Raw genomic sequence first — 23,334 nt, 5'->3', positions numbered from 1 at the left:
CGTACTTTAAGATGTTAGAATAACTGTCCACATTTATTTTTCCTCAGCCAACAAGACGTGTAATGAAGGTCACATCCCTAGCCTATGCGTAGGAGGAGCGTGAGTTTCAAGTTTGTGGAAGCACATTTTCACCATAGAAATGCACCTTTAATAATAAAGCATTCCATACATCATCACATTTGCAGACTTATGTAAAATAGCCTACTATTCGTAATGTGATGAGTAGATTGGATAGTCATAATTTAGGCTAATAATATAACTCAATCACTGTTTGCAAAACTTGTATGGCAGAGTGTGTATAAATCGAATCACATTTTATTGTTCACATGCGCTGAATACAACAAGTGTAGACTTTACAGTGAAGTCTTACTTCCCAACAGTGCAGAGTTAAAAAGTAAGACAAATATTTGCTAAATAAAAAAAGGAAATAGTAACACAATAAAAACAATAAAAACAATAACAAGGCTATACACAAGGAGTACCAGTACCAAGTCAATGTGCAGGGGTACGAGGTAGTTGAGGTAAATTAGGTAATATGTGAGTAGGGGTAAAAGTGACTAGGCAATCAGGACATACACTATATGTACAAAAGTATGTGGATACCTCTTCAAATTAGTGGATTTGGCTATTTCATCCCGTTGCTGACTTTCAACATAGGATGCCACCTTTCCAACAAGTCAGTTTGTCAAATTTCTGCTAAGCTAGAGCTTCCCCTGTCAACTGTAAGTGCTGTTATTGTGAAGTGGAAATGTCTAGGAGCAACAACGGCTCAGCCGCGAGGTGGTAGGCCACACAAGCTCACAGAATGGGACCGCTGAAGCGCGTAACGCGTAAAAATCGCCTATCCTCGGTTGCAACACTCACTACCAGGTTACAATCTGCCTCTGGAAGCAACGTCAGCACAAAAACTGTTAGTCAGTGCTTCATGAAATGGGTTTCTATGGCCGAGCAGCCGAACACAAGCCTAAGATCACCATGCTCAATGCCTAGCGTCGTGTGGAGTGGTATAAAGATCGTCGCCATTGGACTCAGTGGAAACACGTTCTCTAGAGCAGGTATTCCCAAACTGGGGTACGTACGCGCAATGCCGTTGGGGGTACGCCAAATAAAAATGTGATTATCATTTAAAAAAATATATAATAATAAAAAATGAAAGTCTTCACATTTCCAAACAGTTAATTTATATTTTCCAACGGGGCTATACATTTGGGTGAGGTTTTTTTCTCACCTGAGTAGCCTCGTTTCACTGCCAAAAATAACATTAAACCATCTAGTGTTCAGCGAAATACAATGTTAAACACAATGTTAAATACAGGTAGCCTAGTCAAATAATTAACATCCAATCACATTAACCGTTACTCTCTCGCGGGAAACTATCACTCTTGCGCAGACATTTAAAAACACGACAATTTGAAAAATAAGCCACATGACTTTTTTGAGCGAGAATAAAGACTACTTTCGAGTAGTAAGACATGTATAAAAGCAACAGATACCATTAATAAGAAGGGGCTAGAAGCATCTTATATGATGAGCTACCGAGTGGCTAGAACAGGCAAGCTCAATACTATTGTGGAGGACTTAATTCTTCCTGCTGCTGCGGATATGGCTGGGGGAAAAGGCCCAAAAAACTACACAGACAATGTCTTCATCAAACAACACTGTTTCACAACGCATCAGTGACATAGCAGGAGATGTTTTGAAACAATTACTGCTTCACATACAAACCAGTGAATTCTTTGCGTTACAGCTGGATAAGTCAACAGACATGGCATAGCTCCTGGTATATGTCTGTTACGTTTTTATTTAACTTTTATTTAACTAGGCAAGTCAGTTAAGAACAAATTCTTATTTTCAATGACAGCCTAGGAACAGTGGGTTAACTGCCTTGTTCAGGGGCAGAACGACAGATTTTTACCTTGTCAGCTCGGGGATTTGATCTTGCAACCTTTCGGTTAGTAGTCCAACGCTCTAACCACTAGGCTTCCTGCCACCCCAGCAGAAGACATCCTTTTCTGCAAACCACTGGAAACCAAGACCACATGAGAGGATATTTTTAAAGTACTGGGCAGCTTTGTGATGTCAAATGGACTTTGGTGGTCAAGATGTGTTGGTATCTGTACTGATGGCACAAAAGCCATGACAGGGAGATATAGTGGAGTGGTAACGCGCGTGCAAGCAGTTGCTCCTGATGCCACTTGGGTACACTGCAGCATCCACTGAGAGCCTCTTGCTGCCAAGGGAATGCCTGACAGATTGAAAGAAGTTTTGGACACTACAGTGAAAATGGTTAACTTTATTAAAGCAAGGCCCCTGAACTCTCGTGTATTTTCTGCACTATGCAATGATATGGGCAGCGACCATGTAACGCTTTTACAACATACAGAAGTGTGCTGGTTATCAAGGGGCAAAGTATTGACACGTTTTTTTGAATTGAGAGACGAGCTTAAAGTTTTCTTTACTGACCATCATTTTCACTTGTCTGACCGCTTGCATGATGACGAGTTTCTCACACGACTGGCCTATCTGGGTGATGTTTTTTATCGCCTGAATGATCTGAATCTAGGATTACAGCGACTCTCCACAACTATATTCAATGTGAGGGACCAAATTGAGGCTATGATTAAGAAGTTGGAACTCTTCTCTGTCTGCATTGACAAGGACAACACACAGGTCTTTCCATCATTGTATGATTTTTGTTTGTGTGCAAATGAACTCAAGCTTACGGACAATGTCAAATGTGATATAGCGAAGCACCTGAGTGAGTTGGGTGCGCAATTATGCAGGTACTTTCCCGAAACGGACAAAACGAACAACTGGATTCGTTATCCCTTTCATGCCCTGCCTCCAGTCCACTTACCGATATCTGAACAAGAGAGCCTCATTGAAATTGCAACAAGCGGTTCTGTGAAAATTGAATTTAATCAGAAGACACTGTCAGATTTCTGGATAGGGCTGCGCTTAGAGTTTCTTGCCTTGGCAAATTGTGCTGTTAAGACACACCTATGTGAGAGTGGATTCTCGGCCCTCACTAGCATGAAAACTAAATGCAGGCACAGACTGTGTGTGGAAAATGATTTAAGACTGAGACTCTCTCCAATACAACCCAACATTGCAGAGTTATGTGAATCCTTTCAAGCACACCTTTCTCATTAACCTGTGGTGATTTATTCACAATTTCTGATGAACAAAATATGGTTTTATATGTAGATGGTTAAATAAAGAGCAAAATGATTGATTATTATAATATTATTATTTGTGCACTGGTCCTATAAGAGCTCTTTGTCACTTCCCACGAGCCGGGTTGTGACAGACTCACACTCATTCTTATGTGTAATAAATGTGGTGTGTGGCAGGCTTACAATGATGGCAAAAAATAACATTTGAGAGTGCGCTGACCCTGGTGCTAGAGGCGGTACATGGCTGGAGATTTAATGTTTGAAGGGGTACGGGAATTACTCTTCACCATCTGGCAGTCCGATGGACCAATCTGGATTTGACGGATGCCAGGAGAATCCTACCTGCCCAAATGCATAGTGCCAACTGTAAGGTTTGGTAGAGGTGAAATAATGCTTTGGGGCTGTTTTTCATGGCTCGGGCTAAGCCCTTTAGTTTCAGTGAAGAGAAATCTTAATGCTGCAGCATACAATGACATTCTAGACGATTCTGTGCTTCCAACTTTGTGGCAACAATTTGGGGAAGGCCCTTTCCTGTTTCAGCATGACAATGCTCCCGTGCACAAAGAGATCCATACAGAAATGGTTTGTCGAGATCGGTGTGGAAGAACTTGACTGGCCTGCACAGAGCCCTGATCTTAACCCCTTCGAACACCTTTGGGATGAATTGGAACGCCGACTGCGAGCCAGGCCTAATCGCCCAACATCAGTGCTCAACCTCAGTAAAGCTCTTGTGGTTGAATGGAAGGATGTCCTCACAGCAATGTTCCAACATCTAGTGGAAAGCCTTCCCAGAAGAGTGGAGGCTGTTATAGCAGCAATGTTCCAACATCTAGTGGAAAGCCTTCCCAGAAGAGTGGAGGCTGTTATAGCAGCAATGTTCCAACATCTAGTGGAAAGCCTTCCCAGAAGAGTGGAGGCTGTTATAGCAGCAATGTTCCAACATCTAGTGGAAAGGCTTCCCAGAAGAGTGGAGGCTGTTATAGCAGCAATGTTCCAACATCTAGTGGAAAGCCTTCCCAGAAGAGTGGAGGTTGTTATAGCAGCAATGTTCCAACATCTAGTGGAAAGCCTTCCCAGAAGAGTGGAGGCTGTTATAGCAGCAAAGGGGGGACCAACTGTTCAGGTGCCTTTAGATTACAGACTTGACGCTCCGGTACTGACTTGACGCTCCGGTACTGCTTGCCGTGTGGTAGCAGAGAGAACAGTCTATGACTTGAGTGGCTGGAGTCTTCCTCTGACACCGCCAGTGTAGAGGCCTGGGCTATAATTTCTTCTTTCTTTGCATGGGAAAAACACATTTCATGCATTTACATTTTAGTCATTTAGCAGACGCTCTTATCCAGAGCGACTTACAGTAGTGAATGCATACATTTCATACATTTTTTTCCCCGTACTGGTCCCCCGTGGGAATCGAACCCACAACCCTGGCGTTGCAAACACCATGCTCTACCAACTGAGCCACACGGGACCATGCAATTCTAATACACATTATATGACTGGAGACATTTAATACGACAAATTACAGGGTAGCCTACTCCGCTGACACTGACAAACAATCAATCAAATCTACTTTGCCCATATAATAGGCCTATGAGAAGGGTAGACACAAATACAATATGACGTTCATCTAAACTGGAGGAGGAAATTATTGTCCAAAAACTAACTTTTAAGGGGCACTGACCCAACTAGGATAAAGAGTAGATGTACGCACTCACCAGGGACATGGTCGATGTTCTCCACTGGTGCCGATAAGATACACTATAGGCCTGTTGTTTTTTCGCTCAACTAAAATACTGATTAGTCTATTCATTGTCTTCTCTTTACAGCAATAGCCATTTGCTTTCCAACTATGTTTTCCCGCGATTGAATCTGAATGCTGTGTGTGAGATAAATAAGATACATAACCAATATACACACACGCCACGAAATAATGCAAATGAACCCATAGATAGACCAATAAGCATGACCGGTCCAATGTATTTACATCAATTAATAGGCACAAAAGCATTATTTCGCAAAATACATTTTTTTCTTCTCCTGGACAATTTTATTTATCGTCTTTTCATTTTTTTTTATGGCCAAAAGCTGGCTATTACCAGCTAACGGAAACCCTGGTGTGTTTGTGTGTGTGTGTATTAACGCTGTGTGTGCCTGAGTGCGTGTGTGTGAGCAGTGTGTGTATTAACGCTGTGTGTGTGTGTGTGTGTGTGTGTGTGTCCAGGCGGAGCTACGTGGCTGTGTGAGCAGTGTGTGTATTAACGCTGTGTGTGTGTGTCCAGGCGGAGCTACGTGGGTGTAGAGCTGGTCCAGTGGCTGTGTGAGCAGTGTGTGTATTAACGCTGTGTGTGTGTGTCCAGGCGGAGCTACGTGGGTGTAGAGCTGGTCCAGTGGCTGTGTGAGCAGTGTGTGTATTAACGCTGTGTGTGTGTGTGTGTGTGTGTGTGTGTGTGTGTGTGTGTGTCCAGGCGGAGCTACGTGGGTGTAGAGCTGGTCCAGTGGCTGTGTGAGCAGTGTGTGTACGTGCGCTGTCGGAGTATGGCCGTGCGCGTCTGGCAGGTCCTACTGGAGCTGGGCATCCTACTGTCTGGTGAGTATACACACACACACACACACACACACACTCACATACACACACACACATACACACACACACACACACACACACACACACACACACACACACACACACACACACACACACACACACACACACACACACTCTTCTTCTTACCCTGGCATTTCATCTGAGTTTATCTGTGTATGTGTTTCAGTGGACCAGCGCGTGGTGTTTGGGGACTCTAACTCCTACTATCAGTTCAGCTTTGAGGAGTGTGAGTCTGCAGCCTGCGAGTTCTGCGGCCTGGAGAAGGAGGCGTGGCCAGAGGCTGTTAGGCTCCTCCTACAGCTCGTCCCATACGTCCAGTTCAGAACTGGGTAAATGTGTGTGAACGTGTGTGTGAACGTGACCCAGTGATGCCTGTGTGCTCCATGCCCATCACCGGGTGTGTGTGTGTGTGTGTGTGTGTGTGTGTGTGTGTGTGTGTGTGTGTGTGTGTGTGTGTGTGTGTGCGTGTGTGTGTGTGTGTGTGTTATAAGAGACACACATACACCAGAACATAAGTGAAAGCAGTGTTCCAACTCTGACAAGATTCATCTCTAATCTCGCTACATATTGTTAATCCCTTAGTCTGACACACACACAGACAGACAGACACACACACACACATATCTCTTCAATAGACTCTCTGTTTATAGCGGAAGCTGGGTCCGTGTTGGGGGGGTCACACAGAATCCCAGTTCCCTCCGATAGAATTCCAACTCGTCCGTGTGGCATTCCAACTGAGCCTGCTACTGATCTCAATCTGTCACTCCGAGAGAGGGAGAATGGGAGAGAGGAGCGCGAACTGGAGAGAGAGGGGAAAAAACAGTGGGAGCGAGAGAAATGGTAACTTCCGATGACAGAGAATAGGGAGGCACAAAGACAGAGAGGGAAAGATAATCTCTAACCACCGCTTCCTCCCCTCACCTTGTCCTCTTCTGTGTAGTCAGGAGGTAGAGCTGGAGGAAGGAGGGAGGGAGGAAGGGAAAGGGAGAGTGTGATGCCATCACTATCTGTCCTGCTACTGCATCCATCATGGTTTATCAGATCACACGCTCTCCAGCACACACATCCACACACTGTCTTCCTCATTCGCAACTGAAGCCACAGAAAAAATGGAAATGGTATGCAAATTATTCTGGGAACAGTGGGAAGGTGTGCGTGTGTGAGAGTGAGATAGAGAGAGAGGGACTGTAGTATACAAAATGTGTTTTCTAAAAGACAACACATTACATCAGAGGCCTGAGGGCACTTTGTTCTGCTGCTAAAGAGATTAGTTTACCCTAAAACACTGTCCTGTTGATATATATACACACACACACAGAGAAGAAACATGTACGCACATACACACACTCACACACAGACAGAAGGAGGAAAATAGAGAAGAGAGAGAACAAGTTCTTGTTTCCTGTTTAGAGCCAGTAGCAGTCGAGGTGGCAGAAGAGGTACCGACAGAGAGACCAGTAGAGCAGGGCTATTCAACTAGAATGCCTTTAGAAAATATTCATACCCCTGGACTTATTCCAAAATGTTTTGCTCCTGAATTAAAAATGGATTCAATTGTTTGTCTCACCCATCTACACACAATGCCCCATAATGACAAAGTGAAAACTTGTCTTTAGAAATCTTAGCAAATATATTGAAAATGAAGTACAGAAATATCTTATTTACATACAGTACCGTCAAAAGTTTGGACACCTACTCATTCAAGGGTTTTTCTTTATTTGCACTATTTTCTACATCGTAGAATAATAGTTAACACATCAAAACTCTGAAATAGCACATATGGAATCATGTAGTAACCAAAAACGTGTTAAACAAATCAAAATATATTTGAACTTTTAACAAGGCACACCTGTTAATTGAAATGCATTCCAGGTGACTACCTCATGAAGCTGGTTGAGAGAATGCCAAGTGTGCAAAGCTGTCATCAAGGCAAAGGGTGGCTACTTTGAAGAATATAACATATATTTTGATATGTTTAACACTTTTTTGGTTACTACATGATTCCATATGTGATATTTCATAGTTATGTCTTCACTATTATTCTACAATGTAGAAAATAGTACAAATAAAGAAAAGCCCTTGAATGAGTTTTTTGACTGGTACTGTAAATATTCACACACATGTTAGAATCACCTTTGGCAGTCTTTCTGGGTAATTCTCTTTGCACACCTGGATTGAACAATATTTTTTTAAAGTGTGTGTGTTTGTGTGTTGTAGGTCTGAGGAGGACTCGGAGGGGAACAGAGATGTCTGCGGGGACAGCTTTCTCCAGATGAAAGCACTAGAGAGACTCACCGCCACGGTGTGTGTGTGTGTGTGTGTGTGTGTGTGTGTGTGTGTGTGTGTGTGTGTGTGCCTGCCTGTTTGTCTGACAGGAGCTGTCATTGAGTTTGCTGTATGTTCTACCCCTACAGGTCCAGAATGAGTTGGCTGCTGCTCTTGCCCGCAAGGCTCGCAAAGCCAGTGAGTTGGTTACTATATTACGTGGTACTATATTATGTGTGTTAGTGATGCGCAGGTCAGCTGTTTGTTCCCCCGAAGCCGCCTGCAACTGCTAATAACCCATCCTCAACCCCTCAACTATATGTGACAGTGAGGTCACACCCGACCTTAACCCGCAAATAGAAAATGCACTATACAGTCAGATTACGTAAAAAAAATTTGACAGGGGATTTGGCAGGATTTCTTTTTTTAAGCCTAATTTAGACGTTTGTGCATATAATTTCCAACATTTTGGTAGTCTATTTGTTAGTCAACATTTCTATAATTACATACATGCAGCTTCTCTTCTGTCATTACTGCCCTAGAAGACAAAATAAACTCTTGCTCACCAGAATAATGTTAGATATCGATGAATGCTTCAATGTAGTTGACATCGGTAAAGTTTTCTCTTTCCTCTCTGCCTGTCTTGCACCGCAGACGTTTAGGGACCGGGGAGAAAATGCAATAACATATATATATTTTTTTAAATGGCATCAGTTTGACCGGTTTTAAGGAAATTAAAAACATCTGAATACGACCCAACATGTTTCTGATAAGATTTCAGTTCGACATGGAGGCATATTTTATGTGGTTGAAATGCACATGATTTTATGTGGTTGATAGCACATTTACAGACGGTCCCTAACCTCGCATTCATTCTCTCAAGATGCTGAAAGAAAGAAATCATATTCCTCCACTCCTGTTCCCGAGTCAAAATGTACATTTGGTGTATCATTTTACAGCAAGAAATGCTTAATTCTGCAGGAATTCATATTAGGCTATGTGAGAGGTTATATTCCTATAATCAGTGTCCAGATTTCAGTTGCTATTCCATTTAACCCATCTAAACAGTACTGTTCCCTTTGACGTGCATATTTGAAGTCCTTGCCTTGTGACTGTCGAATTTGTATAGCGCCTCTCACCATCATCACACATAACATAGCTGGCACTGCTATCATCCTCTTTTACCACTTCACCAAATCTTTACCAAACATTACTTTTCTGGCCTCCCCTTCTCTTTATTTTCAACTCTCCACTCTCGTTTCTATTATTGAATTCAATGCCGACATTGTCCTTTTTGCCTCAGTGGATCGACGTTAACTTTTTTTGCTTAAGTTCCCAAACGCATTTGGCGATTGGCGTGTATTTGGCACGAGTACAGTTAGGCCCTAAAGCTTAGGCTTACGTACTAATGACAGATACAAATAATGAAAGAAAAACCTCACTGTAGCCTATAGATTTGAATTGCACAAGAATTATACATTTATGGATTTTTAATGCATTGTTTTCTCTTTATTCAACCCACCGCCACCCACCCGCCCTTCATCCACACAATATTTCATGACCCTAAACCCGCTCGCCCTTCAGGTATATCCACGGGGACTGTGGGTTATGAGTCAACCTGCGCATCACTATTGTGTGTTACTACAGTATGTTGGTGCCACTGTAAGGTTTCCTTTAGTTTCAGCAAGTAAAACCTTAGTCCTCTAGGTGATTAGTCCTGACAGCTGTCAATCTAACATTCTGTGTTGTGATTGGTTGCAGTGGCAGAGCAGGGTGGCCAAGAGTCACCAGACTCCACCCCCCGACAGTCACCCACAACCAATGAGGAGAACACCATGGTAGGACACACACACACACACACACACACACACACACACACACACACACACACACACACACACACACACACTGGCATACCGGACACCCCCGCAGTTTTAGTTTAGAAAACGATCTCTCCACAGAAGCGACAGTTACAGGAATATAAAAGCAGCTTGATTGCCGTTGCAACTTCAGGGAAACTGGGCAGAAGGGAGTTGTGCTTCAAATACATCAGTTCTGCAACATCTTTTTAATTGAGCCTCTCATTCTCCTTAATTGCAGAGATGAACTGTATAGGAGCTCTGGGGACAGGTCGTCTGGATACTGGACAGCCAATGAATTGGCAGATGCAAACAGATTATCATATTTAGCCGTTCTTGAGGGCTTGAAAAAAAGAAAAAGTGGTTTACGAGTTGTTGGTTGTAATATCAACAGTCTCTTATCTCTGGTATATCTTGGCACGCATCATTCAAGACTAAGTTTAAATCGTGTGCAGCGCAATGGACATATAATGCACAATGTCTCAGGAAAGACTGTCTGGGTTGGCAATACTCAGTATAGAAAACAGTCGGGCCTGCAACCTTGACCTGTAGGCTGTGGTGAAAACATTTTCACCCAAAAAAGGAGGATTTATGGTGACCAGGGGAGTCTCAAGTTGGTTTAATTTAATTTACCTTGAGTTTGCAGCCCATTTGTGTAGGCAATTAGCCAGACAAAACCCGATGAGTTGAACAATAAATAGTGGCTCAATTTATCCTCAAGCAGACTACTCTTTTCCTCATTGTTGGGCTATTTGGTGTGTCATTTTTATAATAAGTTTATAAATAGTAGCTAAATAGCAGGTAAATACGGTATATAGCTATAGATAGATAGTAGACTGAATAATAAAACAATCCATAGTAAACTAGTGTTTTGAGGGTGGACTGACTGTATTATTTGGTATTAATAGACTGGTTTTACACACAACAACTTTCGATCCAAGCTGGAAAAGAGCACGAGGATTGTCACCTGACCTTAGAGATCTTATTCATTCTCTATGTTTGGTTAGGTCAGGGTGTGACTCAGGTGGGAATATCTATGTTTTCTATTTCTTTGTTTTTGAGCCAGTGTGGTTCCCAATCAGAGGCAGCTGTCTATCGTTGTCTCTGATTGGGAATCATACTTAGGCAGCCTGTTTTCCACCTGAGTTTTGTGGGAGGTTATTTTCTGTTTAGCGTATCTGCCTGACGGAACTGTGCGTTTTCGTTTTTCGATTTTGTTTGAGTGTTTCTTGAAAATAAAATATCATGAGCACTTACCACACTGCGCTTTGGTCCACTCATTCCGACGACAGCCGTTACAAGGATGGCTCATGTCATGCAGGTTGAGGTAGCCTATACAGGACAGTTTTATATTATAAAACATCTATTGGTAGCTGATTAGTATGCTGTTACAGCAAAAATGTATTTTACAATCTGCCATGTTTGAATTTCCAACTTTAATTACTGAAAAAGTGATTACATTATTGCCACCAGCCAGCAGTCTAAAAATGGCAGCATTGTCACACACACACACACACACACACACACACACACACACAGTAGAGGAGAGGGAAGGATGGGAGAAGAGGGGAGGAGCGGACAAGAGAGGAAAGTAGAAGAGTGTATACTGAATAAACCTTTTACACTCCTTCAATAATGAATTTCCTCCATCACGTGTGTAAGTGTGTGTGTGCATGTTTACTTGGCTGTTCTCTATTTGAGTGAGGAAGTAGAAGAGGGGAGACAGGACTTTGGGTTGTGGCTCAGATAGAGTGTGTTGTTATCAGGGGTGTTTTCATTGTAAACAATGGTTTGCGGGAAGGTGTGTGTGTGTGTGTGTGTGTGTGTGTGTGTGTGTGTGGTGGCGGCACCGTGGGATAGTTTCACTCGCGGGAAGTACCCTGCTCACAGCCAATCCACACACACACACACACCGTGTAGACTCCAATGTAAATAAACAGTCCACATTGCCTTACTGATGATACCATCATATTACCAAGGGATCTCCCCCATCCCAAGTATAACCCTAACCCCCACAACAACAGAGTATCGCTAAGAACACCTCCACACATGCACACTGGCCCAGACGCAGTGTTTCTAAAGCCAGGGCTCTGCTAGGGAGGACACGGCACTACGTTTCTGAAGAACACACAGAGACAGAGAGAGAGAGGGACTGGGATTATTTTGAGTTATTTTCTCTCTTTCTCTGTGACTTACAGACAGAGACCCCGAGACAGACAGAAAGACTAGCTGACAGACCGTGAGAGGGGGGTAGATTTGATCCTAAAGTTATTTTGGGGTGTTACCTACCTTTATATTTAACCTCTCACCTCTAACCCTGTGAACTGATGATGTCGTTGGGCTGTGGACTAAGCTACCTGTTCTCTCTGCCCCCCTCCTTACAGCTGGGGGGGGGGTGTTCGCTCCGTGGCAACGTGGGGAGTGTGTGTGTGCGGCCGGACGGTGTATGTGGCCGCGAGGAGCTGACCAGACTAGAGCTGGTCCAGAGACTGGCTAAGGACGGCTGCAGACTGTTACAGAACCAGAACTACATAGTACCAAACCACCGCAACCCCACCGTGAGTACACACGCACACACACATATCCTCTGACAAACATACTTCTGAAAACTGTATTTTGTGATAGTATGCTCTAACTTCACGTGTGTGTGTGTGTGTGTGTGTGTGTGTGTGTGTGTGTGTGTGTGTGTGTGTGTGTGTGTGTGTGTGTGTGTGTTTGTCTGTATGTATGTGTGTTTGTCTGTATGTATGTGTGTGTGGGGGGGTATATGTGTGGATGTGTATTTTACGGACTGGTCAAACCCTTCCTTTCCTTTCCTCCCCTCTACATATGTCAACCAGTCATCTGTGAGAAGTTGGAACATTCTGTCTCTCTAGTATATAACATTCTGTCTCTAGTATATAACATTCTGTCTCTCTAGTATATAACATTCTGTCTCTAGTATATAACATTCTGTCTCTCTAGTATATAACATTCTGTCTCTAGTATATAACATTCTGTCTCTAGTATATAACATTCTGTCTCTCTAGTATACAACATTCTGTCTCTCTAGTATATAACATTCTGTCTCTAGTATATAACATTCTGTCTCTCTAGTATATAACATTCTGTCTCTCTAGTATATAACATTCTGTCTCTCTAGTATACAACATTCTGTCTCTATTATATAACATTCTGTCTCTCTAGTATATAACATTCTGTCTCTAGTATATAACATTCTGTCTCTCTAGTATATAACATTCTGTCTCTAGTATACAACATTCTGTCTCTCTAGTATATAACATTCTGTCTCTAGTATATAACATTCTGTCTCTCTAGTATATAACATTCTGTCTCTAGTATATAACATTCTGTCTCTCTAGTATACAACATTCTGTCTCTCTAGTATACAACATTCTGTCTCTCTAGTATATGACATTCTGTCTCTCTAGTATATAACATTCTGTCTCTAGTATACAACATTATGTCTCTCTAGTATATAACATTCTGTCTCTCGAGTATACAACATTCTGTCTCTCTAGTATATAACATTCTGTCTCTAGTATATAACATTCTGTCTCTAGTATATAACATTCTGTCTCTCTAGTATATAACATTCTGTCTCTACTATATAACATTCTGTCTCTCTACTATATAACATTCTGTCTCTCTAGTATATAACATTCTGTCTCTCTAGTATATAACATTCTGTCTCTCTAGTATATAACATTCTGTCTCTCTAGTATATAACATTCTGTCTCTCTAGTATATAACATTCTGTCTCTAGTATATAACATTCTGTCTCTCTAGTATATAACATTCTGTCTCTCTAGTATATAACATTCTGTCTCTAGTATATAACATTCTGTCTCTAGTATATAACATTCTGTCTCTCTAGTATATAACATTCTGTCTCTCTAGTATATAACATTCTGTCTCTCTAGTATATAACATTATGTCTCTCTAGTATATAACATTCTGTCTCTCTAGTATATAACATTCTGTCTCTCTAGTATACAACATTCTGTCTCTAGTATATAACATTCTGTCTCTCTAGTATACAACATTCTGTCTCTCTAGTATACAACATTCTGTCTCTCTAGTATATAACATTCTGTCTCTCTATTATATAACATTCTGTCTCTAGTATATAACATTCTGTCTCTAGTATATAACATTCTGTCTCTAGTATATAACATTCTGTCTCTAGTATATAACATTCTGTCTCTAGTATACAACATTCTGTCTCTAGTATATAACATTCTGTCTCTAGTATATAACATTCTGTCTCTCTAGTATATAACATTCTGTCTCTAGTATATAACATTCTGTCTCTCTAGTATACAACATTCTGTCTCTCTAGTATACAACATTCTGTCTCTCTAGTATACAACATTCTGTCTCTCTAGTATACAACATTCTGTCTCTCTAGTATACAACATTCTGTCTCTCTAGTATACAACATTCTGTCTCTAGTATACAACATTCTGTCTCTAGTATACAACATTCTGTCTCTCTAGTATATAACATTCTGTCTCTAGTATATAACATTTTGTCTCTCTAGTATATAACATTCTGTCTCTCTAGTATATAACATTCTGTCTCTCTAGTATACAACATTCTGTCTCTAGTATACAACATTCTGTCTCTCTAGTATATAACATTCGGTCTCTCTAGTATATAACATTCTGTCTCTAGTATATAACATTCTGTCTCTAGTATATAACATTCTGTCTCTAGTATATATAACATTCTGTTTCTAGTATATAACATTCTGTCTCTAGTATGTAACATTCTGTCTCTAGTATACAACATTATGTCTCTCTAGTATATAACATTCTGTCTCTAGTATACAACATTCTGTCTCTCTAGTATATAACATTCTGTCTCTCTAGTATATAACATTCTGTCTCTAGTATATAACATTCTGTCTCTACTATATAACATTCTGTCTCTCTAGTATATAACATTCTGTCTCTCTAGTATATAACATTCTGTCTCTCTAGTATACAACATTCTGTCTCTAGTATATAACATTCTGTCTCTAGTATATAACATTCTGTCTCTCTAGTATATAACATTCTGTCTCTCTAGCATATAACATTCTGTCTCTCTAGTATATAACATTCTGTCTCTCTAGTATATAACATTCTGTCTCTCTAGTATATAACATTCTGTCTCTCTAGTATACAACATTCTGTCTCTAGTATACAACATTCTGTCTCTCTAGTATATAACATTCTGTCTCTCTAGTATATAACATTCTGTCTCTCTAGTATATAACATTCTGTCTCTCTAGTATATAACATTCTGTCTCTCTAGTATATAACATTCTGTCTCTCTAGTATATAACATTCTGTCTTTCTAGTATATAACATTCTGTCTCTAGTATACAACATTCTGTCTCTAGTATATAACATTCTGTCTCTAGTATATAACATTCTGTCTCTAGTATGTAACATTCTGTCTCTCTAGTATATAACATTCTGTCTCTAGTATACAACATTCTGTCTCTAGTATACAACATTCTGTCTCTCTAGTATATAACATTCTGTCTCTAGTATACAACATTCTGTCTCTAGTATATAACATTCTGTCTCTAGTATACAACATTCTGTCTCTAGTATATAACATTATGTCTCTCTAGTATATAACATTCTGTCTCTAGTCTATAACATTCTGTCTCTCTAGTATATAACATTCTGTCTCTCTAGTATATAACATTCTGTCTCTCTAGTATATAACATTCTGTCTCTCTAGTATATAACATTCTGTCTCTCTAGTATATAACATTCTGTCTCTAGTATATAACATTCTGTCTCTCTAGTATATAACATTCTGTCTCTCTAGTATATAACATTCTGTCTCTCTAGTATATAACATTCTGTCTCTCTAGTATACAACATTCTGTCTCTAGTATATAACATTCTGTCTCTCTAGTATATAACATTCTGTCTCTAGTATATAACATTCTGTCTCTAGTATATAACATTCTGTCTCTCTAGTATATAACATATAACATTCTGTCTCTCTAGTATATAACATATAACATTCTGTCTCTAGTATACAACATTCTGTCTCTAGTATATAACATTCTGTCTCTAGTATATAACATTCTGTCTCTAGTATGTAACATTCTGTCTCTCTAGTATATAACATTCTGTCTCTCTAGTATATAACATTCTGTCTCTCTAGTATATAACATTCTGTCTCTCTAGTATACAACATTCTGTCTCTAGTATACAACATTCTGTCTCTCTAGTATATAACATTCTGTCTCTAGTATATAACATTCTGTCTCTAGTATATAACATTCTGTCTCTCTAGTATATAACATATAACATTCTGTCTCTCTAGTATATAACATATAACATTCTGTCTCTAGTATACAACATTCTGTCTCTAGTATATAACATTCTGTCTCTAGTATATAACATTCTGTCTCTAGTATGTAACATTCTGTCTCTCTAGTATATAACATTCTGTCTCTAGTATACAACATTCTGTCTCTAGTATACAACATTCTGTCTCTAGTATATAACATTCTGTCTCTAGTATACAACATTCTGTCTCTAGTATACAACATTCTGTCTGTAGTATATATAACATTCTGTCTCTAGTATATAACATTCTGTCTCTAGTATGTAACATTCTGTCTCTCTAGTATATAACATTCTGTCTCTAGTATACAACATTCTGTCTCTAGTATACAACATTCTGTCTCTCTAGTATACAACATTCTGTCTCTAGTATATAACATTCTGTCTCTACTATATAACATTCTGTCTCTCTAGTATATAACATTCTGTCTCTCTAGTATATAACATTCTGTCTCTCTAGTATATAACATTCTGTCTCTAGTATATAACATTCTGTCTCTAGTATATAACATTCTGTCTCTCTACTAAATAACATTCTGTCTCTCTAGTATATAACATTCGGTCTCTAGTATACAACATTCTGTCTCTCTAGTACACTGCTCAAAAAAATAAAGGGAACACTTAAACAACACAATGTAACTCCAAGTCAATCACACTTCTGTGAAATCAAACTGTCCACTTAGGAAGCAACACTGATTGACAATAAATTTCACATGCTGTTGTGCAAATGGTATAGACAACAGGTGGAAATTATAGGCAATTAGCAAGACACCCCCAATAAAGGATTGGTTCTGCAGGTGGGGACCACAGACCACTTCTCAGTTCCTATGCTTCCTGGCTGATGTTTTGGTCACTTTTGAATGCTGGCAGTGCTTTCACTCTAGTGGTAGCATGAGACGGAGTCTACAACCCACACAAGTGGCTCAGGTAGTGCAGCTCATCCAGGATAGCACATCAATGCGAGCTGTGGCAAGAAGGTTTGCTGTGTCTGTCAGCGTAGTGTCCAGAGCATGGAGGCACTACCAGGAGACAGGCCAGTACATCAGGAGACGTGGAGGAAGTCGTAGGCGGGCAACAACACAGCAGCAGGACCGCTACCTCCGCCTTTGTGCAAGGAGGAGCAGGAGGAGCACTGCCAGAGCCCTGCAAAATGACCTCCAGCAGGCCACAAATGTGCATGTGTCTGCTCAAACGGTCAGAAACAGACTCCATGAGGGTGGTATGAGGGCCCGACGTCCACAGGTGGGGGTTGTGCTTACAGCCCAACACCGTGCAGGACGTTTGGCATTTGCCAGAGAACACCAAGATTGGCAATTCGCCACTGGCGCCCTGTGCTCTTCACAGATGAAAGCAGGTTCACACTGAGCACGTGACAGACGTGACAGAGTCTGGAGACGCCGTGGAGAACGTTCTGCTGCCTGCAACATCCTCCAGCATGACCGGTTTGGCAGTGGGTCAGTCATGGTGTGGGGTGGCATTTCTTTGGGGGGCCATATGCTGGTGCGGTTGGCCCTGGGTTCCTCCTAATGCAAGACAATGCTAGACCTCATGTGGCTGGAGTGTGTCAGCAGTTCCTGCAAGAGGAAGGCATTGATGCTATGGACTGGCCCGCCCGTTCCCCAGACCTGAATCCAATTGAGCACATCTGTGACATCATGTCTCGCTCCATCCACCAATGCCACGTTGCACCACAGACTGTCCAGGAGTTGGCGGATGCTTTAGTCCAGGTCTGGGAGGATATCCCTCAGGAGACCATCCGCCACCTCATCAGGAGCATGCCCAGGCGTTGTAGGGAGGTCATACAGGCACGTGGAGGCCACACACACTACTGAGCCTCATTTTGACTTGTTTTAAGGACATTACATCAAAGTTGGATCAGCCTGTAGTGTGGTTTTCCAATTTAATTTTGAGTGTGACTCCAAATCCAGACCTCCATGGGTTGATAAATTGGATTTCCATTGATTCTTTTTGTGTGATTTTGTTGTCAGCACATTCAACTATGTAAAGTAAAAAGTATTTAATAAGATTATTTATTTCATTCAGATCTAGGATGTGTTGTTTAAGTGTTCCCTTTATTTTTTGGAGCAGTATATATAACATTTTGTCTCTCTAGTATATAACACTCAGAAAATTCCTTTATTTTCAGGCCATCAAATGTCCAAACTCTGTTTTCTCTTACATCGCTAGCATACTTTCTCAAACAAAATGGATGTGGTTTTGCTGCAGCAGATTCTAACTGTGTGTAGATGTACATTGAGTGTGTGGTTGGTGTGTGTATAGAGGGGTAACCCTGTATCAGATATAAGACCGTTGTTTTAATCTGCGGCTCACAGGGAGTTGATGGGAGATGTGGTGGGTCCTTGCCCAAGAGATAGGGTGGTCGTGGTCTTCACAGTTGATTCAGCAGGTTGCATGACATGAGCTGAATGAAATGTATAAGGCTTTGAAAATAAAAAACCTTTTATATGCTCAGTGCTCCGTTGACCTTTCACAGAGATGCTTCTTTTTGTGAGAAATCTTCTAACAACAACGGGAATTTTGCATTAATATGACAAGTGTACACTAAAATATGAAAATACTTCATGACATGTCTCAAAATGGATATACATCTTAGCTCTATATTGTTTTATGTCCTGCGGGTTCGAGAGGAAAGTGAGCCTGTCAGGTAGCAGTAGTTTTCATTCTTGCACAGAATCCATTCTATCTGATGAGATGCCATTTTTCAGAGTTTTGACCTATTTTTTCTTCTCTGGCCTCCATTGATTTAGTCACCCTAATTCTGGCCATCCTACAAGGGTAAAAACTCTTGTAACCTTTGAACGGATTATGATAGAACCATGAGGTTTGGACCATTGGTTTTCTTAAAGGATTATCTACATAATTAACTTATTTCACTCATTGGTCAAAAGATACGTTTTTGATTGGACACCCTACAATATATGTATCTTTTCCACTCTGTGTTATAAATATCCCACACAACACATATTGTCCTCCTGTTTCTCTCTATATTCTGCATACAATACCAATGTACAATTCTTCTCTCTCTCTCTCTCTCTCTCTCTCTCTCTCTCTCTCTCTCTCTCTCTCTCTCTCTCTCTCTCTCTCTCTCTCTCTCTCTCTCTCTCTCTCTCTCTCTCTCTCTCTCTCTCTCTCTCTCTCTCTCTCTCAGGGAGAGGCAGTAGGGAGGGTGTGTCTTAAGGAAAGGGGTCGGGACGTCCTAGTGCTACAGAGAGTGACATCACCTAACCCCGCTTCCTCGCCATCATCAGTGACATCACCTGACCCCGCTTCCTCGCCATCAGGGGGAGGGGCCAGAGAGGAGGACGGAGAGAAGAGGTCAGTATCCTTATCTTTCACTTTCAATCTCTCTGTCTTTGTAGGCGTTTCTGGAATATACAAATGAATCATGTAAACGATATATATGATCTATAAAGACTTCAAGCTATGCTGTGTATGTCTCAGACAAACCTGTTCGTTGAAAGCCATGTCAAGAAAAATATTTTACATTCTCCCTCCGTCTTAAGTCACACCCTTTGCATGCCTGCACGCACACCAGCTTCTGCCCTGACAAGATAGATTGTGTGTTTGCTTCCTAGAGGATGTTTGTGGGTTTGTGTGTGTTATGACAGAGAATGTGTGTGTTTTAGCTGCAAGCAGAGAGAGAATGATTTTCTTGTCTTGAAGGGAAAAACAAAGCAAAAGAAAGCAAGACTGTTTGCTGCCTGGAGGGTGTGTTTACACTTTATAAAGGGTGTGTGTGTGTCTCTGGTGTTAGGCAGGGAGAGGGGAGGCCTCAGTACATCCCCTTTTGGGGTAGAGCTACTATAGAGCCTCTATATCTGTGGAGCTCCAGGCAGGCAGGTGGAGCAGGCTGGCTCTTCAGCCCAGGACAGAGCACCCTGGCTGGGCATGTTGCGCTAGGGAGAGCAAATCCTCTGGAGGAATTGAGATGGACTTGAGAACTGTCACACTAGTGGAGGCAGAGGAAGATGAAGAGGGTAGTGATGATGATGAAGATGACTGTTGTAGTAGTTCTGTCCCGACCTTCAATGTCCCTTACCTGCTCTACATTGATGATGAGGATGAAGATGACTGGAGTAGTCTACCTTACATTGATGAGGAAGGGGAGGATGAGGAGGAGAGGGAAGAGAGAGAAAGGAGAGATAGCAGCTCTGAGGAATACTACTCCTGCTCTTCCTCCTGTGCTTCTGACAGGTGTGTTGGTATGTGTGTATCGTGTGTGTGTGTGTGCGTGAGTCCTTGTTTATGTGTAACTTTTCTCTGTGTGTGTCTGTTTAGGTATGTGGTGGTGTCTGGAACACCCCTGAAGATTCTAGAACACCTGCTGAGTGACCTACGACTGGATGACCAGAGAGGAGCACCGGAGAGCAGAGTGTCTGGTGAGTAAACGCGTACACACACACACAGTCTTGTTTATCCTTAACACAGTCTTGTTAAATCCTATTTAACCTTAACCCCAAAACCTAACCCTGACTTCTAACCATAACCCCTAAACCTAATTCTAACCCTAACACAAATTCTACCTTAACCCTAAACCCCTTGGAAAAAGCATTTGACTTTGTGGGGACTAACAAAATGTCCCCAATTGGTCAAATTTTGGTTAGTTTACTATTCTTGTGGGGACTTCCGGTCACACAAACACACAGCAGATAGTTTGGTGATTGTGGGATCCCCCAAAGATCTGTACTCAGTCCATTACACGTATTTAAATGTACACCAAATCATTTAATTTGTGTGTTTGTTTGTGTGCACCAATCCCTCCCCTGCTCTTAGGAATGTCCTAACATGTTGCAACATAACCACTAATTCTACTGTTCTTCATTCTTTCTTTCTTTCTCAGGAATATATTGTAGCATATTTCAGTGTTGTCTAACTAGCGTGACCTATTGGGAAACGCTGACAAAAGACCATCTTGGGTAAATGAGTCTTCGGCCCTAATGATCACCAGTCAAAAAGAGAGCTGAAAGAAAATAGAGGAATGTGTGTGTGTACGCGCGCATGCGTGCCTGTGTGAGTGCGTGTGTGCGCGCGTGTGTGTTTTAAACAGCAACATGTTTAACAAGCTGAAACTAGCCTAAAGCGACATTAACGCACAACACTACAATACCTGATTACTAATATTAGATCTGTGAGCCGGGGGTGGTGTGTGTGTGTGTGTGTGTGTGGATGAAATTGGAGGAGTGAAGGAGAGTTGTTAACATGGAGAAAATGAAAGCAGTTGGAAGGAGGGAGTAAAATGGGAAAGGTAGGGTGGAAGGAGAGGGGTGGAGAGAAGGAAAGAGGTAGAAGCCAGCTAAATAGTCTAGTCATTTAAAGTGGTGTTCTATAAAAAGCTTGCTGTCCTATCTAAACGTCAGACAGCTGGTTAGTTAATTATTCATAGGAACCTTTCTGCTGCTCTATCCACTGCTCTGCGGAACCATTCATAAAAAAAACATATATATATATTGTCACGTTTCCCATGGACAGAGTTTAACGTTGTGCAGCAAGCTCAGTCTGCACAGATGCACTAATCTTGATAACATAATGAGTGGCTATTAGGGATGTAAGATGATTTGTAGATCAGTGATTCAGTGCCTTGCTCAGGCCAACTGCATTCTCAGCCCTTCATGAAACTGCATTGCCAGGGCTGGATCTGTATAATCCACCATTACTTAAACCATTCCTTCTGAAACCCCACTATTCAGTGAGAAGAGTGGGCGATATTTCAAAATAAATCAGTCTCTGGGCGAAAAGCAGTAGGGGTTTTGGAGAGTGGTACTTCTGAGAACAATGGCACTGGTGCGCGCGTGCATGTGACGACTCCATTTTCTTCTTTTAGTGTTTGAACGGATACAACGTCTCCCGGTTGGAATATTATCGCTATTTTACGAGAAAAATCACATAAAAATTGATTTTAAACAGCGTTTGACATGCTTCAAAGTACGTTAATGGAATATTTTGCATTTTTTTTGTCACGAAACGCGCCGGCGCGTCACCCTTCGGATAGTGATTTGAACGCACGAACAAAACTGAGCTATTTGGATATAACTATGGATTATTTGGAACCAAAACAACATTGGGTGTTGAAGTAGATGTCCTGGGAGTGCATTCTGACGAAGAACAGCAAAGGTAATGAGTACCAAACTTGGTGGGTGTCAAAATAGCTAGCCATGATGGCCGGGCTATCTACTCAGAATATTGCAAAATGTGCTTTCACCGAAAAGCTATTTTAAAATCGGACACCGCGATTGCATAAAGGAGTTCTGTATCTATAATTCTTAAAATAATTTATGTTTTTTGTCAACGTTTATCGTGAGTAATTTAGTAAATTCACCGGAAGTTTTCGGTGGGTATGCTAGTTCTGAACAAAACATGCTAATGTAAAAAGCTGGTTTTTGATATAAATATGAACTTGATTGAACAAAACATGCATGTATTGTATAACATAATGTCCTAGGAGTGTCATCTGATGAAGTCATCAAAGGTTAGTGCTGCATTTAGCTGTGGTTTTGGTTTTTGTGACATATATGCTTGCTTTGAAAATGGCTGTGTGATTATTTCTGGCTGGGTACTCTCCTGACTTAATCTAATGTTTTGCTTTTGTTGTAAAGCCTTTTTGAAATCGGACAATGTGGTTAGATAAAGGAGAGTCTTGTCTTTAAAATGGTGTAAAATAGTCATATGTTTGAAAAATTGAAGTTTTTGCATTTTTGAGGTATTTGTAATTCGCGCCACTCTATACCATTGGATATTGGTGAGGCGTTCCGCTAGCGGAATATCTGTCCCTAACAGGTTTTTAAACAGCGTTTGACATGCTTCTAAGTACGGTAATGGAACATTTTGACTTTTTGTCTCTGGTACCGCGCTCGCGCGTTATTCCTTTGGATAGTGCTCTGAACGCACAAACAAAACGGAGGTATTTGGACATAAATATGGATTATTTCGAACAAAAACAACATTTCTTGTGGAAGTAGCAGTCCTGGGAGTGCATTCTGACGAAGATCAGCAAAGGTAAGAGAATATTTCTAATACTAATTCTGAGTTTAGGTGGCCCCGAACTTGGCAGG

General features: G+C 41.2%; 1 protein-coding gene across 3 annotated transcripts in view; it reads left to right on the top strand.

Annotated features, from left to right (window-relative positions):
* The window catches only part of rapgef5a (Rap guanine nucleotide exchange factor (GEF) 5a), a 50,951-nt gene that overhangs the window by 11,787 nt on the left and 15,830 nt on the right, over positions 1-23,334 (top strand). For all 3 annotated transcript variants that reach the window (XM_029732386.1, XM_029732385.1, XM_029732387.1), the window contains exons 4-11: positions 5,642-5,763; positions 5,948-6,110; positions 7,999-8,083; positions 8,196-8,244; positions 9,808-9,884; positions 12,290-12,463; positions 19,434-19,600; positions 20,564-20,664. In XM_029732386.1, the coding sequence (XP_029588246.1) occupies positions 5,642-5,763; positions 5,948-6,110; positions 7,999-8,083; positions 8,196-8,244; positions 9,808-9,884; positions 12,290-12,463; positions 19,434-19,600; positions 20,564-20,664 (938 nt within the window). The remainder of the gene's footprint in view (positions 1-5,641; positions 5,764-5,947; positions 6,111-7,998; positions 8,084-8,195; positions 8,245-9,807; positions 9,885-12,289; positions 12,464-19,433; positions 19,601-20,563; positions 20,665-23,334) is intronic.

This window comes from Salmo trutta, chromosome 34 (genome assembly GCF_901001165.1).
Source record: "Salmo trutta chromosome 34, fSalTru1.1, whole genome shotgun sequence".
Lineage (NCBI taxonomy): Eukaryota > Metazoa > Chordata > Actinopteri > Salmoniformes > Salmonidae > Salmo > Salmo trutta.
This window is presented reverse-complemented; position numbering and strand designations above follow the sequence as displayed.